General features: G+C 45.4%; 1 protein-coding gene across 1 annotated transcript; it reads left to right on the forward strand.

The window, feature by feature from the left end:
• Positions 1-2,985: 2,985 nt before the first annotated feature.
• LOC122319685 lies at positions 2,986-5,963 on the forward strand. Its single transcript, XM_043207278.1, has 2 exons — positions 2,986-4,178; positions 4,355-5,963. Exons 1-2 carry the CDS (start codon positions 2,986-2,988, stop codon positions 5,961-5,963), a joined length of 2,802 nt encoding a protein of 933 aa, XP_043063213.1.
• Positions 5,964-17,368: the final 11,405 nt, after the last annotated feature.

A 17,368-nucleotide genomic window follows, 5' to 3' on the forward strand; every position in this document is an offset into this window, starting at 1 on the left:
ATGCTTAAAATCAGCGAAAAATAAATATTTACCTCAATTTACAATTTTCGCAGTGTACCGTTTCCCTGGGTCATGCAATGTACGTATATTTCGCTTGCCTACATAGTGTAGAGCGAGAACTCGCTTCACCCATCGTCTTGGGCGCAGTTCAGTGTGTTTTTTTTTTATAAAACAATAATAACTTTTAACGTAAGATCAAGAGCTAGTTAGAATTGTCAAGGTTTTTTTTAATTTTTAATTGGCATGTGATGGTGTGGGGTGGTTCTCACATATCACCGTTTTTTGTCACATCACACCACTGGACGCACGCACTTTTTTTTTTATTGTTTTTGTTTTAAGACATTTTTTTTTTGTAGTCTTCTGTTTTGAGAATACATAAATGTAACTAAATCGTGGGAATACTCTCGTGATGTGAGAACTGTTCGGAACCGCCTTGACTTCCTTCTATTTCCTCCAAGAAACCCACATCGGCCTCTATAATTGTTATAGTTTTTATAATTTCCTCGCACAATAAATGTAATTTTAAGTGTCTCGGTTATTACTTCCTGGATAGTGTCCTCTTCTATTGTAGAACAAGACACTGTTCGACTTTCCGGTAATTTCTGTGCAGCAAAGAATGTAATTTTATCGTGTTAAAATTTCCCGCTTTTAAAATAGTCTTGGGCATATCGTGCTCACAATCCATTATCGTTACACAAATAGTTTCTTTAGTGGCGAACTCGTCTGCACTACTTAAATCTAACCCGCCGTCCATGTAGGCTTGGCTGCTTCAAGCGACGTAAGTTATCTGCCGTGTATTGCGTTTTCGTCGCGCTTTTATGTATTCAATAGCTTGAACTTAATGGGGACTGTTTGGGAACGAGACACCCTGTATGCGCGAACAAGTCACCCTTTATCTTTGTTTACATTATCATTTGTCTGCAGCTTCAGCGGAGCTTATCAGCGGAATCAATGTAAGCATCGCACCGCTGTAATTGTCCGCGAGCTTGCCCAGTACTTTTCCAAACTTCTAACTCCCTTCTAACTGTAACTTGTTTACGTCTTATGCTAGTTTAATCGTATGGCGTGAGTACAGCCAAAGCTTAAGTTAGTCACATTTTTGATCTGCAAGAAAACGTACGCATCGGTGGCGAGCTAATTAATATTAAGTGTCTGAAATTAACCAATAAATCAAACTAAACAGTAACACTGGCGGGTTTATTTATGAACATAAAAAAAAGTGGTCCTTCGAGAGGCGGATTACCGGAACTGCGTTTCTTTCGGGCATTTGATTTTGATTATTGGCCTTTTGGCAAACGGTGATCTATAGATTCCTACATCGTATAGAATCGTTCCCTTCTTTCGACCACCATGCGGAGTGTGATTCAGCAACGGGGCTTCTGCAAAAGCCAAATTACTCGTGCGCATAATAATGCCTTAAAATTTGTTGATGACATTGATTCAGTGCAAACAATAGTTGTCCGCCTGGCGCAACTACAGGAAAATTATTTGCGGTTCGTACGGTTCTCGGAAGAGCTGTATGCATTTAAATCGGAAGCCGATTGGGAGAACCCTGACGAGGATTTTGACGCATATGAGGACAAACATTATGCTACACACGCTATTCTCAGCAATACTTTGGAGGAGTTGAGACGGGATGTCACCTCAAACAGTGTTGATGCCACAGTTCAAGCCGCAGACACATCCCAGAGAAGTCATGTCGATTTACAGTTCGAGCGAATTAAACTTCCGACTTTTTCTGGAAATTATGAGGACTGGATACATTTTTCGGACATGTTTATTGGATCGATTGCTTCCAATTCGAGCCTGACGGATTGCCAACGATTTCATTATTTAAAATCGTACCTTGCCGGAGACGCGCTTGCATTAGTTAAACATATTCCAGTTACTAATGACAACTATCGGGAAGCATGGGATCGGCTGGAACAGCGATATAACAAACAATCGCTAATTATTCGATCGTTCTTAAACAGTTTCATGAGCCTTCCGAGTGCTATAAATTCAAATATCGGCACAGTGCGGAAAATTGCCGATGGTGCAGACGAAGTTATTCGTGGTTTACGAGCTCTTAATTGCGAAGAGAGGGATCCCTGGCAAATTTTCATTTTACTTTCAAAATTAGATAGCGATACCCGCCAAGCCTGGGCTGAGTGCGCAGAATCCGAGGAAAAAGGTGTGACCATCAACTGGTTCCTGAAATTTCTCACATCACGCTGCGATACGTTGGAGGCTTTTAACTTAACTCAATCAACCCAAGCTCGACGCGCAGCTACCACGCACCACGCAGACACGCATCCAAGACGGGAAGAGCCGAGGTGCCCATCGTGCCAGCAGAATCACCAACTGTTTAAGTGTCCTCAATTCATCGCACTCGACATTGCATCTCGCCGAGACTTCCTCAAATCAAGAAAGCTCTGTTTCAATTGCCTTAGCCCGGCTCATATGGTGGGCAACTGTACATCGAGGCATACTTGTCGGATCTGCCGTCGCAAGCATCATACTTTGGTTCATGGCTCGTCGCAGCCAATTCAAAATGGCAACAACATTGACACAGCAAGTGTTGACAGCCGCGATCGACCAGCAGTCTCACATGCGGGATCTACAATTGGCCACAATCAACCGCTAGCTCGAGATGGTCATCGCTTGGGAAGCGAGACTCCCGCGGAAAACAACTTTACGCATCATACTCTGGAGAATATTCCGGCGGCTGGTTCTCAGACTCTGTTGCCAACCATCCTTGCTGACGGCATCGACGCCTGGGAAACACTACAACCTGCAGGCTGCTCCTGGACACTGGATCTACAATAACCTTGGCATCGGAATCATTTGTTCAGCGAATAGGCGTGCGTCGAACGCTCGTTCGTTCATTCATGGAGATGGACAGCATTCAGCCTAACCAGGCTCTCCTGGACGCCAGCGATCCCACAGAGCGTCATTTTGCTGCCACACTCAAGCGCTCGGGTGTACGTCGTCGAGTATCGGCACATGGACGGGGTGTACGTCGTCGAGTATCCCTTCAAGGAGAAGGCACCGCCTGATTCGACCTTGCCACAGGCCATCAATCGCTTCTTCTCGCTGGAACGCAAATTTCGTCGGTATCCAGAATTGAAGCAGCAGTACGAAGCTTTCCTGGACGACTACTTGCAACGTGGACATATGGAACAACTGACCTCGGCTCAGGTTGAGGAGTCCCCAGACACCTGCTTCTATTTGCCGCACCACGCTGTCATCAAACTGGACAGTCTGACTACCAAATGTCGTGTAGTTTTTGATGGATCAGGAAAGGACAGCTCTGGAGTATCGCTCAATGACAGACTACATATTGGTCCACCGATTCAACGCGATCTTCTTGGCGTTTGTCTACGCTTCCGGCAGCAGCAATATGTTTTATGCGCAGATGTCGAAAAGATGTTTCGAGGCATTAAAATCATTAAGCCACACACCAATTTTCAGCGCATTGTTTGGCGCAAGACTGAGAATGAACCTCTGCTTAATTTTCGCCTGCTGACGGTTACCTACGGATTGACACCGTCACCATTTCTGGCTGTTCGAGTTCTAAAGCAACTTGCCGACGATCATAGCCATGAATACCCTGCAGCAGCTCACGCTCTTCTGCATGATGCCTATGTGGACGATATCCCTACACGCGCCAACACATTCGAGGAGCTTATGATTCTCAAGGACGAGCTTATAGCCCTCTTGGATAAGGGAAAATTCAAGCTACGCAAATGGAGTTCTAATAGTTGGCGTGTTCTGAAATCATTACCAGAGGAAGATAGATGTTTTGAACCTATCCAGCTCCTCAACAAATCAGCTGCTGATTCACCTGTCAAAGTTCTTGGTATCCAATGGAACCCTGGGAAGGACGTTCTGTATCTCAACCTAAAGGAATGCGATGCGACCATTTCTCCGACGAAAAGAGAACTCTTGTCTCAGCTATCAAGAATTTATGATCCGCTTGGACTGGTAGCGCCGGTCACAGTTCTACTCAAGCTAATCTTCCAAGAAAACTGGACAAGTGTCCTGCAGTGGGACGACCCCATTCCTGAAAGTCTAAGTACGCGCTGGAGAGCCTTAGTACACTTACGCAATGCCAAGTACTACGGTATATTGCGTCACCATTTCGAGATGTTCAACTACACGGATTCGCCGACGCATCCTCGCACGCCTACGGTGCGGTAGTTTACGCTCGAGTTGCAGTTGGATGCAGCTTTCAAGTAACTCTGGTTGCTGCCAAAACACGGGTGGCCCCGATCAAGCCCGTATCAATTCCACGTTTGGAGCTAAACGCTGCGTTACTTCTATCTCGATTGCTTTCTATTGGCAAAACAACACTAAAAATTCCCCTTTTCAGCACGAGCTGCTGGACAGATTCAGAAATTGTGCTACACTGGCTTTCAGCTCCCCCTCGACGGTGGAACACCTACGTCTGCAACCGAACTTCTGAGATATTGAGCGACTTTCCCCGTAGCTGCTGGAACCATGTTCGCACGGAAGACAATCCTGCTGATTGTGCTTCCCGAGGACTTCAGCCGTCAAAGCTTCTGGAGCCTCGACTGTGGTGGAAAGGTCCGTCCTGGCTGGCCACACCCACCTCTGAGTGGCCACCTTCTACAAGCAAGTTCAGCGTATCTTCAAGTTTCGATGTCAACACCGAAGAACGAGCCATAAAGCCCACGACTCTACATAACTTTCCTGATGAAAGTATACACGAGTTACTCATCCACAAATTCTCAACCTGGACGCGTCTTATAAGGGTATCTAGCTACTGTCATCGCTTTATTCACACTCTTCGATCTCATCATAGGAATTCGGCACCATTCCTTACGTCTGAAGAGTTGCTGGACGCACAGCGCCGACTTATTCGACATGTGCAACAAAAATCCTTAGCCAGAGAATATGCGCAGCTAGAGAATCGACGCCAGCTTAACGCTAAATCGCATCTTATCCGGTTTTCTCCGTTTCTGGATGATTATGGAGTAATGCGAGTTGGTGGGAGAATCGAACAATCTACACTCAAATACAACGCCAAGCACCCGATTCTGATACCTAAAGATACAGCACTAGCTGGACTGCTGGTTCGACATTTTCATGTCTCCTATCTGCACACTGGAGTTGATGCAACGTTCACCAATCTTCGTCAGCAGTACTGGATTCTGGGAGCCCGCAATCTCGTCAGAAAGGCAGTCTTCCAATGCAAATCCTGTTTTCTTCAACGAAAGGGCACAAGCAACCAGATCATGGGAGAGCTACCAATTCCTCGAGTTCAAGCTAGCCGCTGCTTTCAACACACAGGGCTGGACTACGCTGGACCGATCGCAATCAAGGAATCAAAAGGAAGAACTCCACGCATCGGAAAGGCATGGTTTTCTATTTTCGTGTGCCTCACTACAAAGGCACTTCACATCGAGGTTGTTAGTGAGCTAACTACAAAGGCTTTCATCGCAGCCTTTCAACGATTCATTGCCCGCCGAGCGAAGCCTACTGACCTGTATTCGGACAACGGAACTACATTTCATGGAGGCAAGCAAACTTTGTATGACATGAGACGTCTGGCCATTCAACAAGCCAAAGATGAGGAACTAGCAGGATTCTTTGCCAATGAAGGGATTTCTTGGCACTTTATACCCCCGTCTGCTCCCCATTTTGGAGGGATGTGGGAAGCTGGAGTTCGCTCAATTAAACTCCATATGAAACGGATACTTGGATCAAAGGCTTTAACGTTTGAGGAGCTCTCTACTGTCCTGACCCAAATTGAAGCTATCCTGAATTCACGCCCGCTGTGCCCAACTGGGGATAATTCTTTGGATCCACTGACGCCTGCTCATTTTTTGACTGGATTCCCTATACTGCATTGCCTGAACCCTGTCGTCTGGATATGCAAGTCAATCGATTGGAGAGGTGGAATCAGCTGCAAGCCATGGTTCAAGGCTTTTGGAAAAGGTGGCATATGGAATACCTGACATCTCTTCATGAGCGGACAAAGTGGCATCTGGAAACCGAGAATCTGAAGATCGACACACTGGTAGTTCTCAAGAAGCACAATCTACCGCCCTCGAAATGGATTCTTGGCCGCATCACCGCAGTGCACGCAGGAATCGACTACAAGGTCCGCGTCGTTACAGTGAAGACTGCTCACGGATTATACAATCGCCCAATTGCCAAAATCGCTGTACTGCCTCTCTGCTGAACAACCGTTCAGGGGGACCGGTATGTTTGGGAACGAGACACCCTGTATGCGCGAACAAGTCGCCCTTTATCTTTGTGTACATTATTATTTGTCTGCAGCTTCAGCGGAGCTTATCAGCGGAATCAATGTAAGCATCGCACCGCTGTAATTGTCCGCGAGCTTGCCCAGTACTTTTCCAAACTTCTAACTCCCTTCTAACTGTAACTTGTTTACGTCTTATCGTATGGCGTGAGTACACCCAAAGCTAAAGTTAGTCACATTTTTGATCTGCAAAAAAACGTACGCATCGAACTAATTAATATTAAGTGTCTGAAATTAACCAATAAATCAAACTAAACAGTAACACTGGCGGGTTTATTTATGAACAGAGACTAATCGTCGCTTTACATGGACTTATTGCTCGAATTGTTAATTTATCTTTTTTGAATATGTATGTTCTGTGTAAGTTTGAGAAGTAGAAGATTGGGTTGCTGCAACAAGAAGGGATTCCAGTTTGGTGTTGATTTGTCAATGTCGGATTTACTATTGAGTTGGGGGCTTAAATCAATGTGTGAACTAATATATTTTCTATACTTGAGCCAGGAATGTTTTTGGTGATTGCCAAGTCGATCAGATCAAGTAATTTGTTGAGGTCTGTTGGATTTCCAGGAAAAACATGGTAAAGTTTGTTGACTGCTTGTAGAGCTGCTTTCCTTTTGTGTTCAAGAGGTGCGAGCCCCAATGTGTGTGATTAGCGTTATAGTCTCCTGCAGCTAGGAAATGGTCTCCAAGTGATTTGATAAGAGTTCCCTCATTTTGAAGCGGGGGGAACCTATACGGCGGCTAGGGTAAGGTGGTGGTTCTCCATCTTTATGTTTATAGATGTGGGGTCTGCAAATAATTTTCTGAAAATCCATTGTGATAGTGCTGCCTCCTTACAAGGATCCCTGTCCCTCCAGGGGCTTTGCCATCGGGTTAATAAGTACCGTATAAAAAGGGAGCCATTTATTTACAAGTTGTATTTGCTTGTAAGGTGTGTTTTCGATATAAGCATTACGTCGATGTGTTTTCGTATAGGAATTAAGTTAGTTCAAGTTGACGTTGTGAAACACCAATAGCGTTCCACATCGTTATAAGTAGGGAAGCCATTAATTATTTAGACTGTTGTGATACAAGCATTTGTATCAGGAGGTTTTGGTTTCGCAACATATCTTGCATGGTGGTTTCTATAAACGACATAATCTGAATCATGCTTTTTTGCAGGGTGTACAATTTGGATATTATTGTCGTACCATTTTGTTTTGAGGGCTGATGATTTTGGTCCTTGCTAGATCTGGTGTACGCTGCTGGAAGTGTTCGGTTGCTTGTTTGTGTAGTTTGGGCTGAGGGAAGCTGTCCAGTTTTTAAGGCATTTGCAGACGTTTCCTGCAGCTCTGGGTAAGAAGATTTCTGGGTTTGTGTTTAATGGGGGGAGTGTGGGCATTTCTTGTTAGGTTCATAATGTAGTGGTTCGGGGCTGGCGACGTCTCTTCAGCTCCTTGGGCAGCCTCTGTAGTTTGCTGTGTGATTGCCACCGCAGCATCCGCCCCTTTTCCCCTTGGTAATGTTCTTATGTCTTTCGCTTATGCGGCTCATTAAATGTGATTCTACTATGCATAAGAAACTGACAGGTTGTCAGTGTTCTCTGTCAGAAGTTCGAATCTTTTGGTGTTTGTTGGCGCTTCGCTAAAGGTTGAGTTACTATTGTCACTTGTGAATTTTGGTTTGTTTCCCGTTGTTGTGTTTTGAGGGCTTAATTTCCTATTGATAGTAATGTAGCGCTCCATACCCGTCTGCAAGGTCGACCCTACGTTTTTGTTTGCATGGTTTGTTTGCAGCGAAATGCAATTTTGGGAATGTTTAGCGAAGTTGTTGTTTGAAAAAAAATTAGAGATTCGTGTAGCAAACTAGAAAACGGGGTGCTTAAACCATAAAGTTGCCCGGGTGAGCAAATGCATCCGTGCAGCCGCCACTTGTAGAATTCCTCAGACAAAAAGAATTCCACACATAGCAAAAGTCCCATGGAATCACACCGTTCAGCAGCTTAGAGATGAAAAACATGCCTCCTTCATGCATACAAAACATGCATGTCGACTTCCGTCCTAATTAGTTATAAAAAAAAATGCCAAGTTTAAAAAAGATGTACTTTCGGCAAGGCGAAATAATCTCGAGAAGATCACGAATCTCATCCCTATCATCCTCTATCAAGAAAGTTTGGACGGATATCAAGCGTTTAGCAGGCCTTTTGACCTGTTCCCACAGTATTGCCAGGGAGATTGGATATTCCTAGTCAAACTAGTTCAAGGACTGCAACTTTCCAGCCGAATATATACAGCAAAAACTGCCTATCAGGATAGATACTATCAACCGGTTTCTCTTTCTGCTTCAGCACAACTGTTGGACGAGAACTTCTCTCTAGCAGAATTAGAAAATGCATTGGCTACTGCTAAAAGAAAAAGCCCAGGAGGGGATAGAATATCCTACCCAATGTTAAGACATACATATGCCATCTATAACAACATGCTGGATTCTAGCTCCTTGCCACATACATGGAAATCCTCCATTGTTATTAACATTACCAAGCCTAGTAAACAGCCTAATAATATAAATAGTCGTCCGATTTCTCTTCTATCGAATGCTCTTTCAACAAATAATTACATCTCGATCCTGGCGACTGATTTCAAAAAAGCCTTTGATCGCGTGAGGTTACATGCACTGCTTTGTAGACTCGAGCTCTGGGGCATCGGTCCAAGGCCTTTATGACCAACCGCTCGTTCAGGGTTCGAATCAACAATATCCGAAACAAGCTGTTTATTCAACGGCATTCATTAAGGCTCTCCACTGTCAGTAGTGCTATTCATGGTTGCGCTTGAACAAATCAGTCGCATTTTAAACAGATATAAAATCATAAAGGTATCAATTTATGCATACGACGTTCATACGGACGGACGGACGGACGGCCGGATGGACGGACGGACGGCCGGATGGACGGACGGACGGACATGGCCAGATCGACTCGGCTACGAAAACACGGCCAACAATACTATAAAAAACACAAAACTTCAAATATAATCGCAACTACAATAAAGAAGAAGATCGGGACGAATGATGATAATGGTGAGACCAACAAAAACTCTGAGTAAGTTGAGGTATAGAAGTGTGTCTGATGGTGCGAGGTGGTGTTATATGCAAAATTAAAAAAAAAATTGTTCACTATAAGCCCAAGAAAAAATCCCTAACTGGTCAACAGCGTGCAAATTGCAAGCTCAATTAGACCATTTAAGAATCACATAAGATGCTAGCAAGCCCACACCTTAGATTGATTCTTAGATTGATGCAATGGTAATACGCAGAATTTTTAAACGGTCTACGCTCTTAATACAAGTATTCTTATACATAATGTCAGTAAGTGTACATCGTTGGTTACGGCAAATGTGTAGTAGCTTAAATTTTTCTATAGAAAGGGAAGCACTTGAGAAGGCTCCCGCGAATTGTAGTTTTCGAAAATTTTCACAAATTTTCCTCTGACAGTGTCAAGGTTTTTTATATTGGTTGAGATCTCAGGAACTACAAAGAACTATTACAAAGTTCAGATTAAGCATGCAGACCCCAGAGACATAGACGCACCGCAAGTTTGTCGATTCGTGTTGCCACTCCCACTCTAACGCACACAAACCGCCCAAAACTGCCACGCCCACACTTTTGAAAAATGTGTTGATATTTTTTCATTTTTGTATTGGTCTTGTAAATTTCTATCGTTTTGCCAAAAAACATGTATTTAATCGTATGCACCCCGCATGTATCCTATGTATGTACCCAGTACCCCGCACCACGCACCCAGAACCCCGCACCACGCATAAAAATTGATAAAAAATAATCCGTTTTTTTTTTCGATAGCAAAATATTTATCCAAAAGTGAAATGCCATATCTCGTTGAATTCGGAACACCCCGCACGAAATTTTTTGTTTCTTATTTTAATATTATTTTTCATCTTAATAAAATATAATTATAAAAATTATTTTAGAATAATATTTTTAGCATTTAACACCCCGCACCAAAAACTGTCAGTGTGGAAATTTCTCCTTTGCACTTCCACCAGCTGAGTAACGGGTATAAGATAGTCCAGAAACTCGAAAAAGGCTAATCGCAAGCTTCTGTACCTTGCTGTGGCTCCTCTGGCTGTAGCTCCTCTGCTGACTTTGTTTCTTCACGTTTTTGACTTGTATACTCGTTCTCCTTGTCTGTATAGGTTTCAGCGTTCGGCCTGCTTTTATAGGCCTCCTTTAACGGTTTATCCCTTTTGTCTCCGGACACAAAGTCCACGGTTTTACCGTTGGACCGGTCCAAAGTCCATCTTGTAGCGTTATTGTCGGATGTAGTTTTAAGATTGTATTTCCTGCATTTGTTAAAAACATCTGATAAGTTTTTAATCATTTGCTTTTCGGAACAACCTATCACTATGAAATCATCCATATAGATAAATGCTTGCGTTGGCTCAAGGCCAGAATATGCAATTGTCATCATATTTTGAAAAGAATTTGGCGCTATTTTCAATCCAAACGGTAATCGCGTAAAACGATATGAACCGTTTGTTGTTGAGAATGAAGTTATATCTCTTGAACTTTTCTCAAGTTCAATTTGGTGAAAACTTGACATCAAATCAAGGCATGAAAAATATTTGGCTCGACCTAGTTGATCCAAATTGTCATCAGTTCTAGGGAGTGGGAATTTATCAGACACCAGTTTTTTATTGATTTGCCGATTTGTCAATTACTAATCGTCATTTCTTTTTATCTGAGTCTGGTAGAGATTTTTTCAGTACTGGAATATTGTATTCCGATACAGATGGTTCGACTATTGGAGCAGTAGTTTAAGTTTAAAGTATAAGAGAACTATTATGAAATTCCTATGTTATGTTGTTATGTTATGGTCGACCAATTATGTTATCATTCTCATGAAAGCTCTGCTATGTTAAGAAGCGCACTCGTAAAATTGAAGTCGAAGCTGCTGGCTGCGCCAGCGCATTAAAACATTTTGGATCGAACCTCTCGTTCTTTCTATCGGTGGAAATTTCCCAGCTAGGCTGTTAGCCGCCAGTCTTAATTTTCTAATAAATTTTCTTCGGGAAAACTCTTCCGATTTTTTATGGCGCCCGAACAGGGACTACGGCTAATATTTGTTTAATTTTTGCGCCCGAAAATACGAACAAATTAGTGCATTTTTCGTCGTCTCGGCACTTGTTCTGTTTTTTCTCTATTATTGGCGAAATAACCTAGCTGGTGAAACTCGGCGATTATTTTGGATTTGGCAGACATTTGGACATTTGGATTGGAAAGGAAAGTCATTGGAAATTATGCCAAATAATAACCAGGTATTCAGTGCCAAAAATTAAAAATAATAAGCACTCCACTTTTTGTGTGTATTGTGTGCGTTAATAATTCTTGGCATATGTGATAAATTGGAAACAAACACCACCCCAAAATAAAAATATATAAAAGTGAACTGCCTTTGAAAAAACCTATGGTGTTAGTTTCTGTAAAAATTTGGAGAAATTTAGGTGCGTTAAATACATACGGTCAAACTGCAAAAGTTCAGTAAACCTACATAAATACATATACATAACACCTGCATTGGAGATCGGTTAGGGCGCGCAACCAGCTAAATTCAAATTCGAATTCAAATTCGAATCTGCTTTTAGAGCGGTCGCTTTCGGAAAAGGGAGTCGGCACAAAGGTCGCGGACAGACCGAAAATCAACCTCTCACCCTTGCGGTGCCTAAGTAGAGGCTCTGGTGTCCGAGAAGAGGCGGAATAACCTCCAGCAGTCAACGCCTAGGGGAAATCTGTGGCCTACGTGGGAACTCTCTTTTCAAAAAAGCTGATCCGCGTGTTGGGACAGACCGAGAAGCATCCTCTCACCCTTCTTGTGCCACGTTTGTACAATGGATAGTCCAGCGGGGGGAAGTGCCCCCAAAGGCGACGACCCCTTCAGGAGAAGCTCCAGGATGTCGCGGTCTCCTACAAGAGGAGTAGAAATAACGGTGCAGGGTGCTGGTACCCACGCGCCAGCGGTTGAGAAAGGGGATCAAACGGGCCCCCATACGACGGCGGCGATAACGAGCAATGGCACTGCTGTGGTAGCTAGCCTGGCTCCGGCAGCAACCATAACAACAAGCCAGAAAAAGATCAGTGATCTCATCAGCGTGCCGACGCAGAATATAGCGTCGAAATCTCCACCTGGTTCGCCAATACGGCCTTTAGACCTGTCAGCGCTCCAGCACGAGAATCTGAGGAGCATCTTGGACATGATGAATGCCAAGATTAAATATGGTGTTGTGCGCATTTGAGACGCAGCGACATGTCACCAAGGAGACTAAAGGTGCAATAACGGATCTGGCTGCTCTTCATACAAGAGCGATCCAGCTGCAGCAGAGCACAGTCAACGTAGCGGCCCCCGCTAAAGACATCGCTACACAGACAGAGGCAGAGGCTCAGAAAAAGCGTCCAGCATCGTCGGCCTTAAAAAGCTTAACGGAGAAATTTCCAGTGTTACCTCCTCCAAACAAGGCTCCCAAAGCGGCTGCTACCAAGGCAAAGGTACCAAACCCAGCCAGCTTTGCAGGGGTTGCTAAGAACGCTAGCAGCACGGTTGAATGGACAAAGGTGAAGCCTAAGCGCATACGCAAAAAGCCCGAGGCGTTCATATTAAAGAAAACTGGCGAAGCATCGTATGCCGATATACTGCTTAAGATGAGAGCAGATCCGAACCTAAGCGAGTTTGGCAACCAAGTGAGGAGAATTAGAAGGACTCAACAGGGGGAGCTACTGCTCGAGGAGAAGGGCAAAGCCTCCGAAAACGTACCCTTATACAGAGGAGCCATCGAAGAGTCCCTTAAGGAAATGGCGGCGGTACGCACGGGTACGCAGAGAATGGCGCTAACTTGTAGCGGAATGGATGAGGCGACCACGGCTGAGGAACTCCATAGATGCATGGTCTCACAATTTTAAGGCATCAATGTTGCCCAAGAAGATGTGAGGGGCCTGCGCAAAATGCGTGACGGCACACAGATAGCGACTGTGATGCTCAGTGCAAACGATGCAATCACCGTGCTTAAAAGGGGCTCGGTTAACGTAGGCTGGTCTCGGTGCCGCATCAATCAGGATGTACGTCCTACAAGATGCTTCAGGTGCTTGGGATATGGCCATAGGGCAACCAACTGCAAGGCAGCCGACCGCTCCGACTGCTGTCTGCGGTGCGGCGTGAAAGGGCATAAGGCAAAAGGATGCGTGGCCCCACCAAAATGCCTCATTTGCAGCGAGAATGTTGATAGGAATCACTCGAAAGGTGGCTTTGCGTGCCCCACCTATAAGGCGAACATCGTAAAAGGAGTCAAGTGCCGTCGCGATGATGCTGGACGCAATTAAAATCATCCAGCTTAATGTCAACCATTGCGCAGCTGCTCAGAGCCTGCTGGCTCATACTGCGGCGGAGCGCAGCGTAAACATCATGCTCTTAAGCGAGCCCTATTCCCCGTGAATTGGAAACCCTTCGATGATCTTGGACGAGTCAGGCAAAGCGGCCATAAAGTGTTGCAGCCCTCTCCACATCCAGGAACGGGCCTACCTGCCGATGCGCGGCATTGCATATGCCAGGGTGAAGGGTGTGCATATTTATAGCTGCTACGCCCCGCCTAGCGACAGCACTGACCAATTCGAGGAGATGCTGGACACTCTTGTCAATCATGCGAGAGGGCGCTGTCCGACAATTATTGCTGGGGACTTTAATGCCTGGGCAGTCGAATGGGGCAGCAGGGTATCCAATCCCAGAGGCAGAGCGGTGATAGATGCTATGATGATGCTGGACCTGACCTTGCTGAACGACGGCCGCGTGCCCACGTTTAATAATGACAGGGGAACCTCATTTATTGACGTCACTTTTGTCAGCAGAGGCCTAGTGGCTAACTCAAGCTGGACGGTACTGGACGTGGTAACGCTGAGCGATCACGCTGTGATCACCTTTAGCGTCTCTTTGACTGGCACAACCAGAAGTCAACCGAGAAGATCACTATGGCAAGCATGGGATACCAGGAAGTTTGATAAGGATATGCTGCAATATCAGATCGACACCCTACTAATCCCAACGGGTGACGCAGAGACAATGGCGGCGGAGCTTATGAAAATACTCGTAGCAATGTGCGATGCGACAATGCCTCGCAAAAAAAAAAGGTCCCTGCTGGAAGCTTTTAAAGCCAAGCGAACCGCGTTCAAGCACGGAATCTCGGCGGCCAAGGCACAGGCCTACAAGAATCTGCTGGATAGCGTAGACGACGACACCTGGGGTCTGGCCTATAAGCTGGTAAGCAACAAACTGCGGAAGAGAGATGTCCCCCCTTCGGACCCTGATGTCCTGGCCAACATCGTCGCGGAGCTTTTTCCGATGCAGTCGACCACATGGCAGCCATTAGCCGCAGCTCCAGTGTCCGACCTTCCGAGCATCACTGCACAGGAGGTTGTGGAGGCAGCAAGGCGCATCAAGGCTAACAAAGCCCCTGGACTTGATTGCATTCCGGGAGTAGTCGTCAAAGCAGTGGCGTTGTCTAGACCGGACATCTTCAGGGACACTTTTCAGCAGTGCCTTCTGGACGGAGTCTTTCCGGCAAGGTGGAAAAGCCAGAAGCTGGTACTTTTACCTAAAGGGACAAGCTGGACAAGCTGCAGTCAGCTACCGCCCACTATGCCTTCTGGACATAGTAGGAAAGCTATTTGAGCGCATCCTATATGCCCGAATAGAGGCGGTAACCGAGAGCACACACGGTCTAAGCAGCCACCAATATGGCTTTCGAAAGGGAAAGAGTACCCTCAACGCACTCACGGCAGTGAGAAACATTGCCAAGAACGCGCTCGAGGGCGACAGATGGCTAGGTGGCAAAAAAGAATACTGTGCGATTGTCACGCTGGACGTTAAAAACGCATTTAATACGGCAAGATGGCCTCTAATCCTCGATGCTATGTACACGATGGGTATCCCGGAGTACCTCAGGATCGCTGTAGGCAGCTATTTTAGAAATCGTATCCTCCGGTATGATACGGAAAATGGACCAAAAAGCTACCGAGTCTCAGCTGGTGTTCCACAAGGATCTGTACTTGGACCGATCCTGTGGAACATCATGTACGATGGCTTACTGGCAATCAGGAAGCCCTCAGGAGCTGAGCTGCACTGCTTGGCAGATGACGTGGCTATAACTGCAGTCGCCAAAACGATTATGGAATCCCAGGAGAAGTGTAACTCAACAATTCAAGCGGCCATCGACTGGTTTGAGAAAGCTGGACTAGCAATAGCGGCACATAAAACTGAAGCTGTCCTATTAAGCAGCAGGAAAACGGTGGAGAGCATGCAAGTCTCAGTCAGCGGAACCCAGGTGTCTTCAGCTGAGTCCTTGAAGTTCCTCGGAGTCCTCATAGACCACAGGCTATCTTTCAAGGACCATCCTAGATACGCTAGCAGAAAGGCAGCCATCACATCGGCAGCCTTATCTCGACTTATGCCCAACGTGGGAGGCCCCAGAGACCCAGCCAGGCGGCTATTGGTAACCGTAGCAAAGGCAACGCTTTTATACGCTGCGCCAATTTGGAGTGACGCCACAAAGAAAGGCTCATACTTAAATGGAGCGCGGATGGTGATAAGGTCGATGGCCCTTAGGCTAATAAGAGGCTTTAGAACGATATCTCAAGATGCAGCATTAGTTCTAGCAGGCATGCCACCAGCCGATCTGGAGATCAAGGCTCTTGTTCTCATCAGCAATGCTGCTACACGGGACGAGGCCTACGAACAGGTGGTTGGAGAGTGGCAGACGAGATGGCAAATGTCGCAACGGGGAAGGTGGACCTACCAACTCATCCCGGAGATAGACGCATGGACGCAGTGCAGCCATAAAACCTTGGACTACCACATGTCCCAATTCCTCACGGACCATGGCTGCTTCCGGGCCTACCTACATCGTTTCCGCCATGTAGACTCAGCCCAATGCCTATACTGCATTGATGCGGTGGAAACCGCGGAACATGTGCTAATGCACTGTTCTAGGTTCTCGGAGGAGAGGGAACAGCTGAAAGCGCTATCTGGAGACCCGCTTAGTCCAAATAGATTGATCACGGCGAAGACAGCGAATGTAAATAAATGGGAGCTGGGACACCGTATCATCATAAATATGATGAAACGATGAAACGGCCAACAGAGCTGGCAATTAAAACACAGAAGGAGTGTTCCTGTGAGGTGGCGGGATAAGAATACTACCTCAGCGTTCCCGGCTTGTCGTAAAAGGCGACTAAAGGGTGGAAAGGAGGAGCGCTACATGGCCAATGCATCAGGAAGGGAGAGCGACCTGGCTTCACATCCTGCTCATCGAAGTCTTACCTTGACTGGCAGTTCCGGTGGGCGTGTATAGGACAGAGGAGCATACGGAGGTTTTTGTTTTAGTACGTAGGCATAATCCCAACAGGGGTTATGAATCGTGCATGCCACCTACGGACGGTAGGTGGTATCTTTAGAAGATTTTAATTTTCCTACCGTAAGGCGATACAAAAAAAAAAAAAAATAACGCCAGTTGGCCGCCAATTTCGTTTCCCTTTTGTGCAGTTGCAGAACAGTTATTTGTCTGCTATATACACGGTGTCAGTGGCCAACCATATATACCTCGCCTATTGGTTTTTTTTTTTCAGCAGTACATACTGTGGCAGTGGCTCTCAAACCATACATAGTGGAAAGTTCCTGCAAAACTCGGCAGTGAATTTAAGCCCTGCTCACATTTGTATGTACATCTATGCATTTGCGTGAACATTAATTCGATTTATAGTGAGATATTTGGCCTTAGAAAATTGTATTACATTTTTTGAATTTTTCGGCGGTGTTTTGTGGGCATATTAAACCCGAATGGGATCCACTTAAATATTTCGGACAGTTTATGTATCATAAAATTCAAATTTTGTGCATTTTCGGCTTTGGTTTTGCCCATCATCGGTACATACATACACATATGAACTATACATTTTGTGCATTCCGGTGGTTCTTCGGCAACCCAATAAAATTTATTGTTGAATTGAATTTGGAAACAAGTGTTTATATTTGGGCATCGATTAAAAATGGTTTCGTGCTCATTTACT

This window comes from Drosophila yakuba, unplaced genomic scaffold, assembly GCF_016746365.2.
Source record: "Drosophila yakuba strain Tai18E2 unplaced genomic scaffold, Prin_Dyak_Tai18E2_2.1 Segkk5_quiver_pilon_scaf, whole genome shotgun sequence".
NCBI lineage: Eukaryota > Metazoa > Arthropoda > Insecta > Diptera > Drosophilidae > Drosophila > Drosophila yakuba.

Bases quoted from the DNA above. Each gene is read 5' to 3' on its own strand.
- LOC122319685 (XM_043207278.1), top strand. From the start codon at position 2,986: ATGGACGGGGTGTACGTCGTCGAGTATCCCTTCAAGGAGAAGGCACCG. The intron at 4,179-4,354 runs GTAGTTTACGCT...TCCCCTTTTCAG, and splicing joins CCTCGCACGCCTACGGTGCG to CACGAGCTGCTGGACAGATT.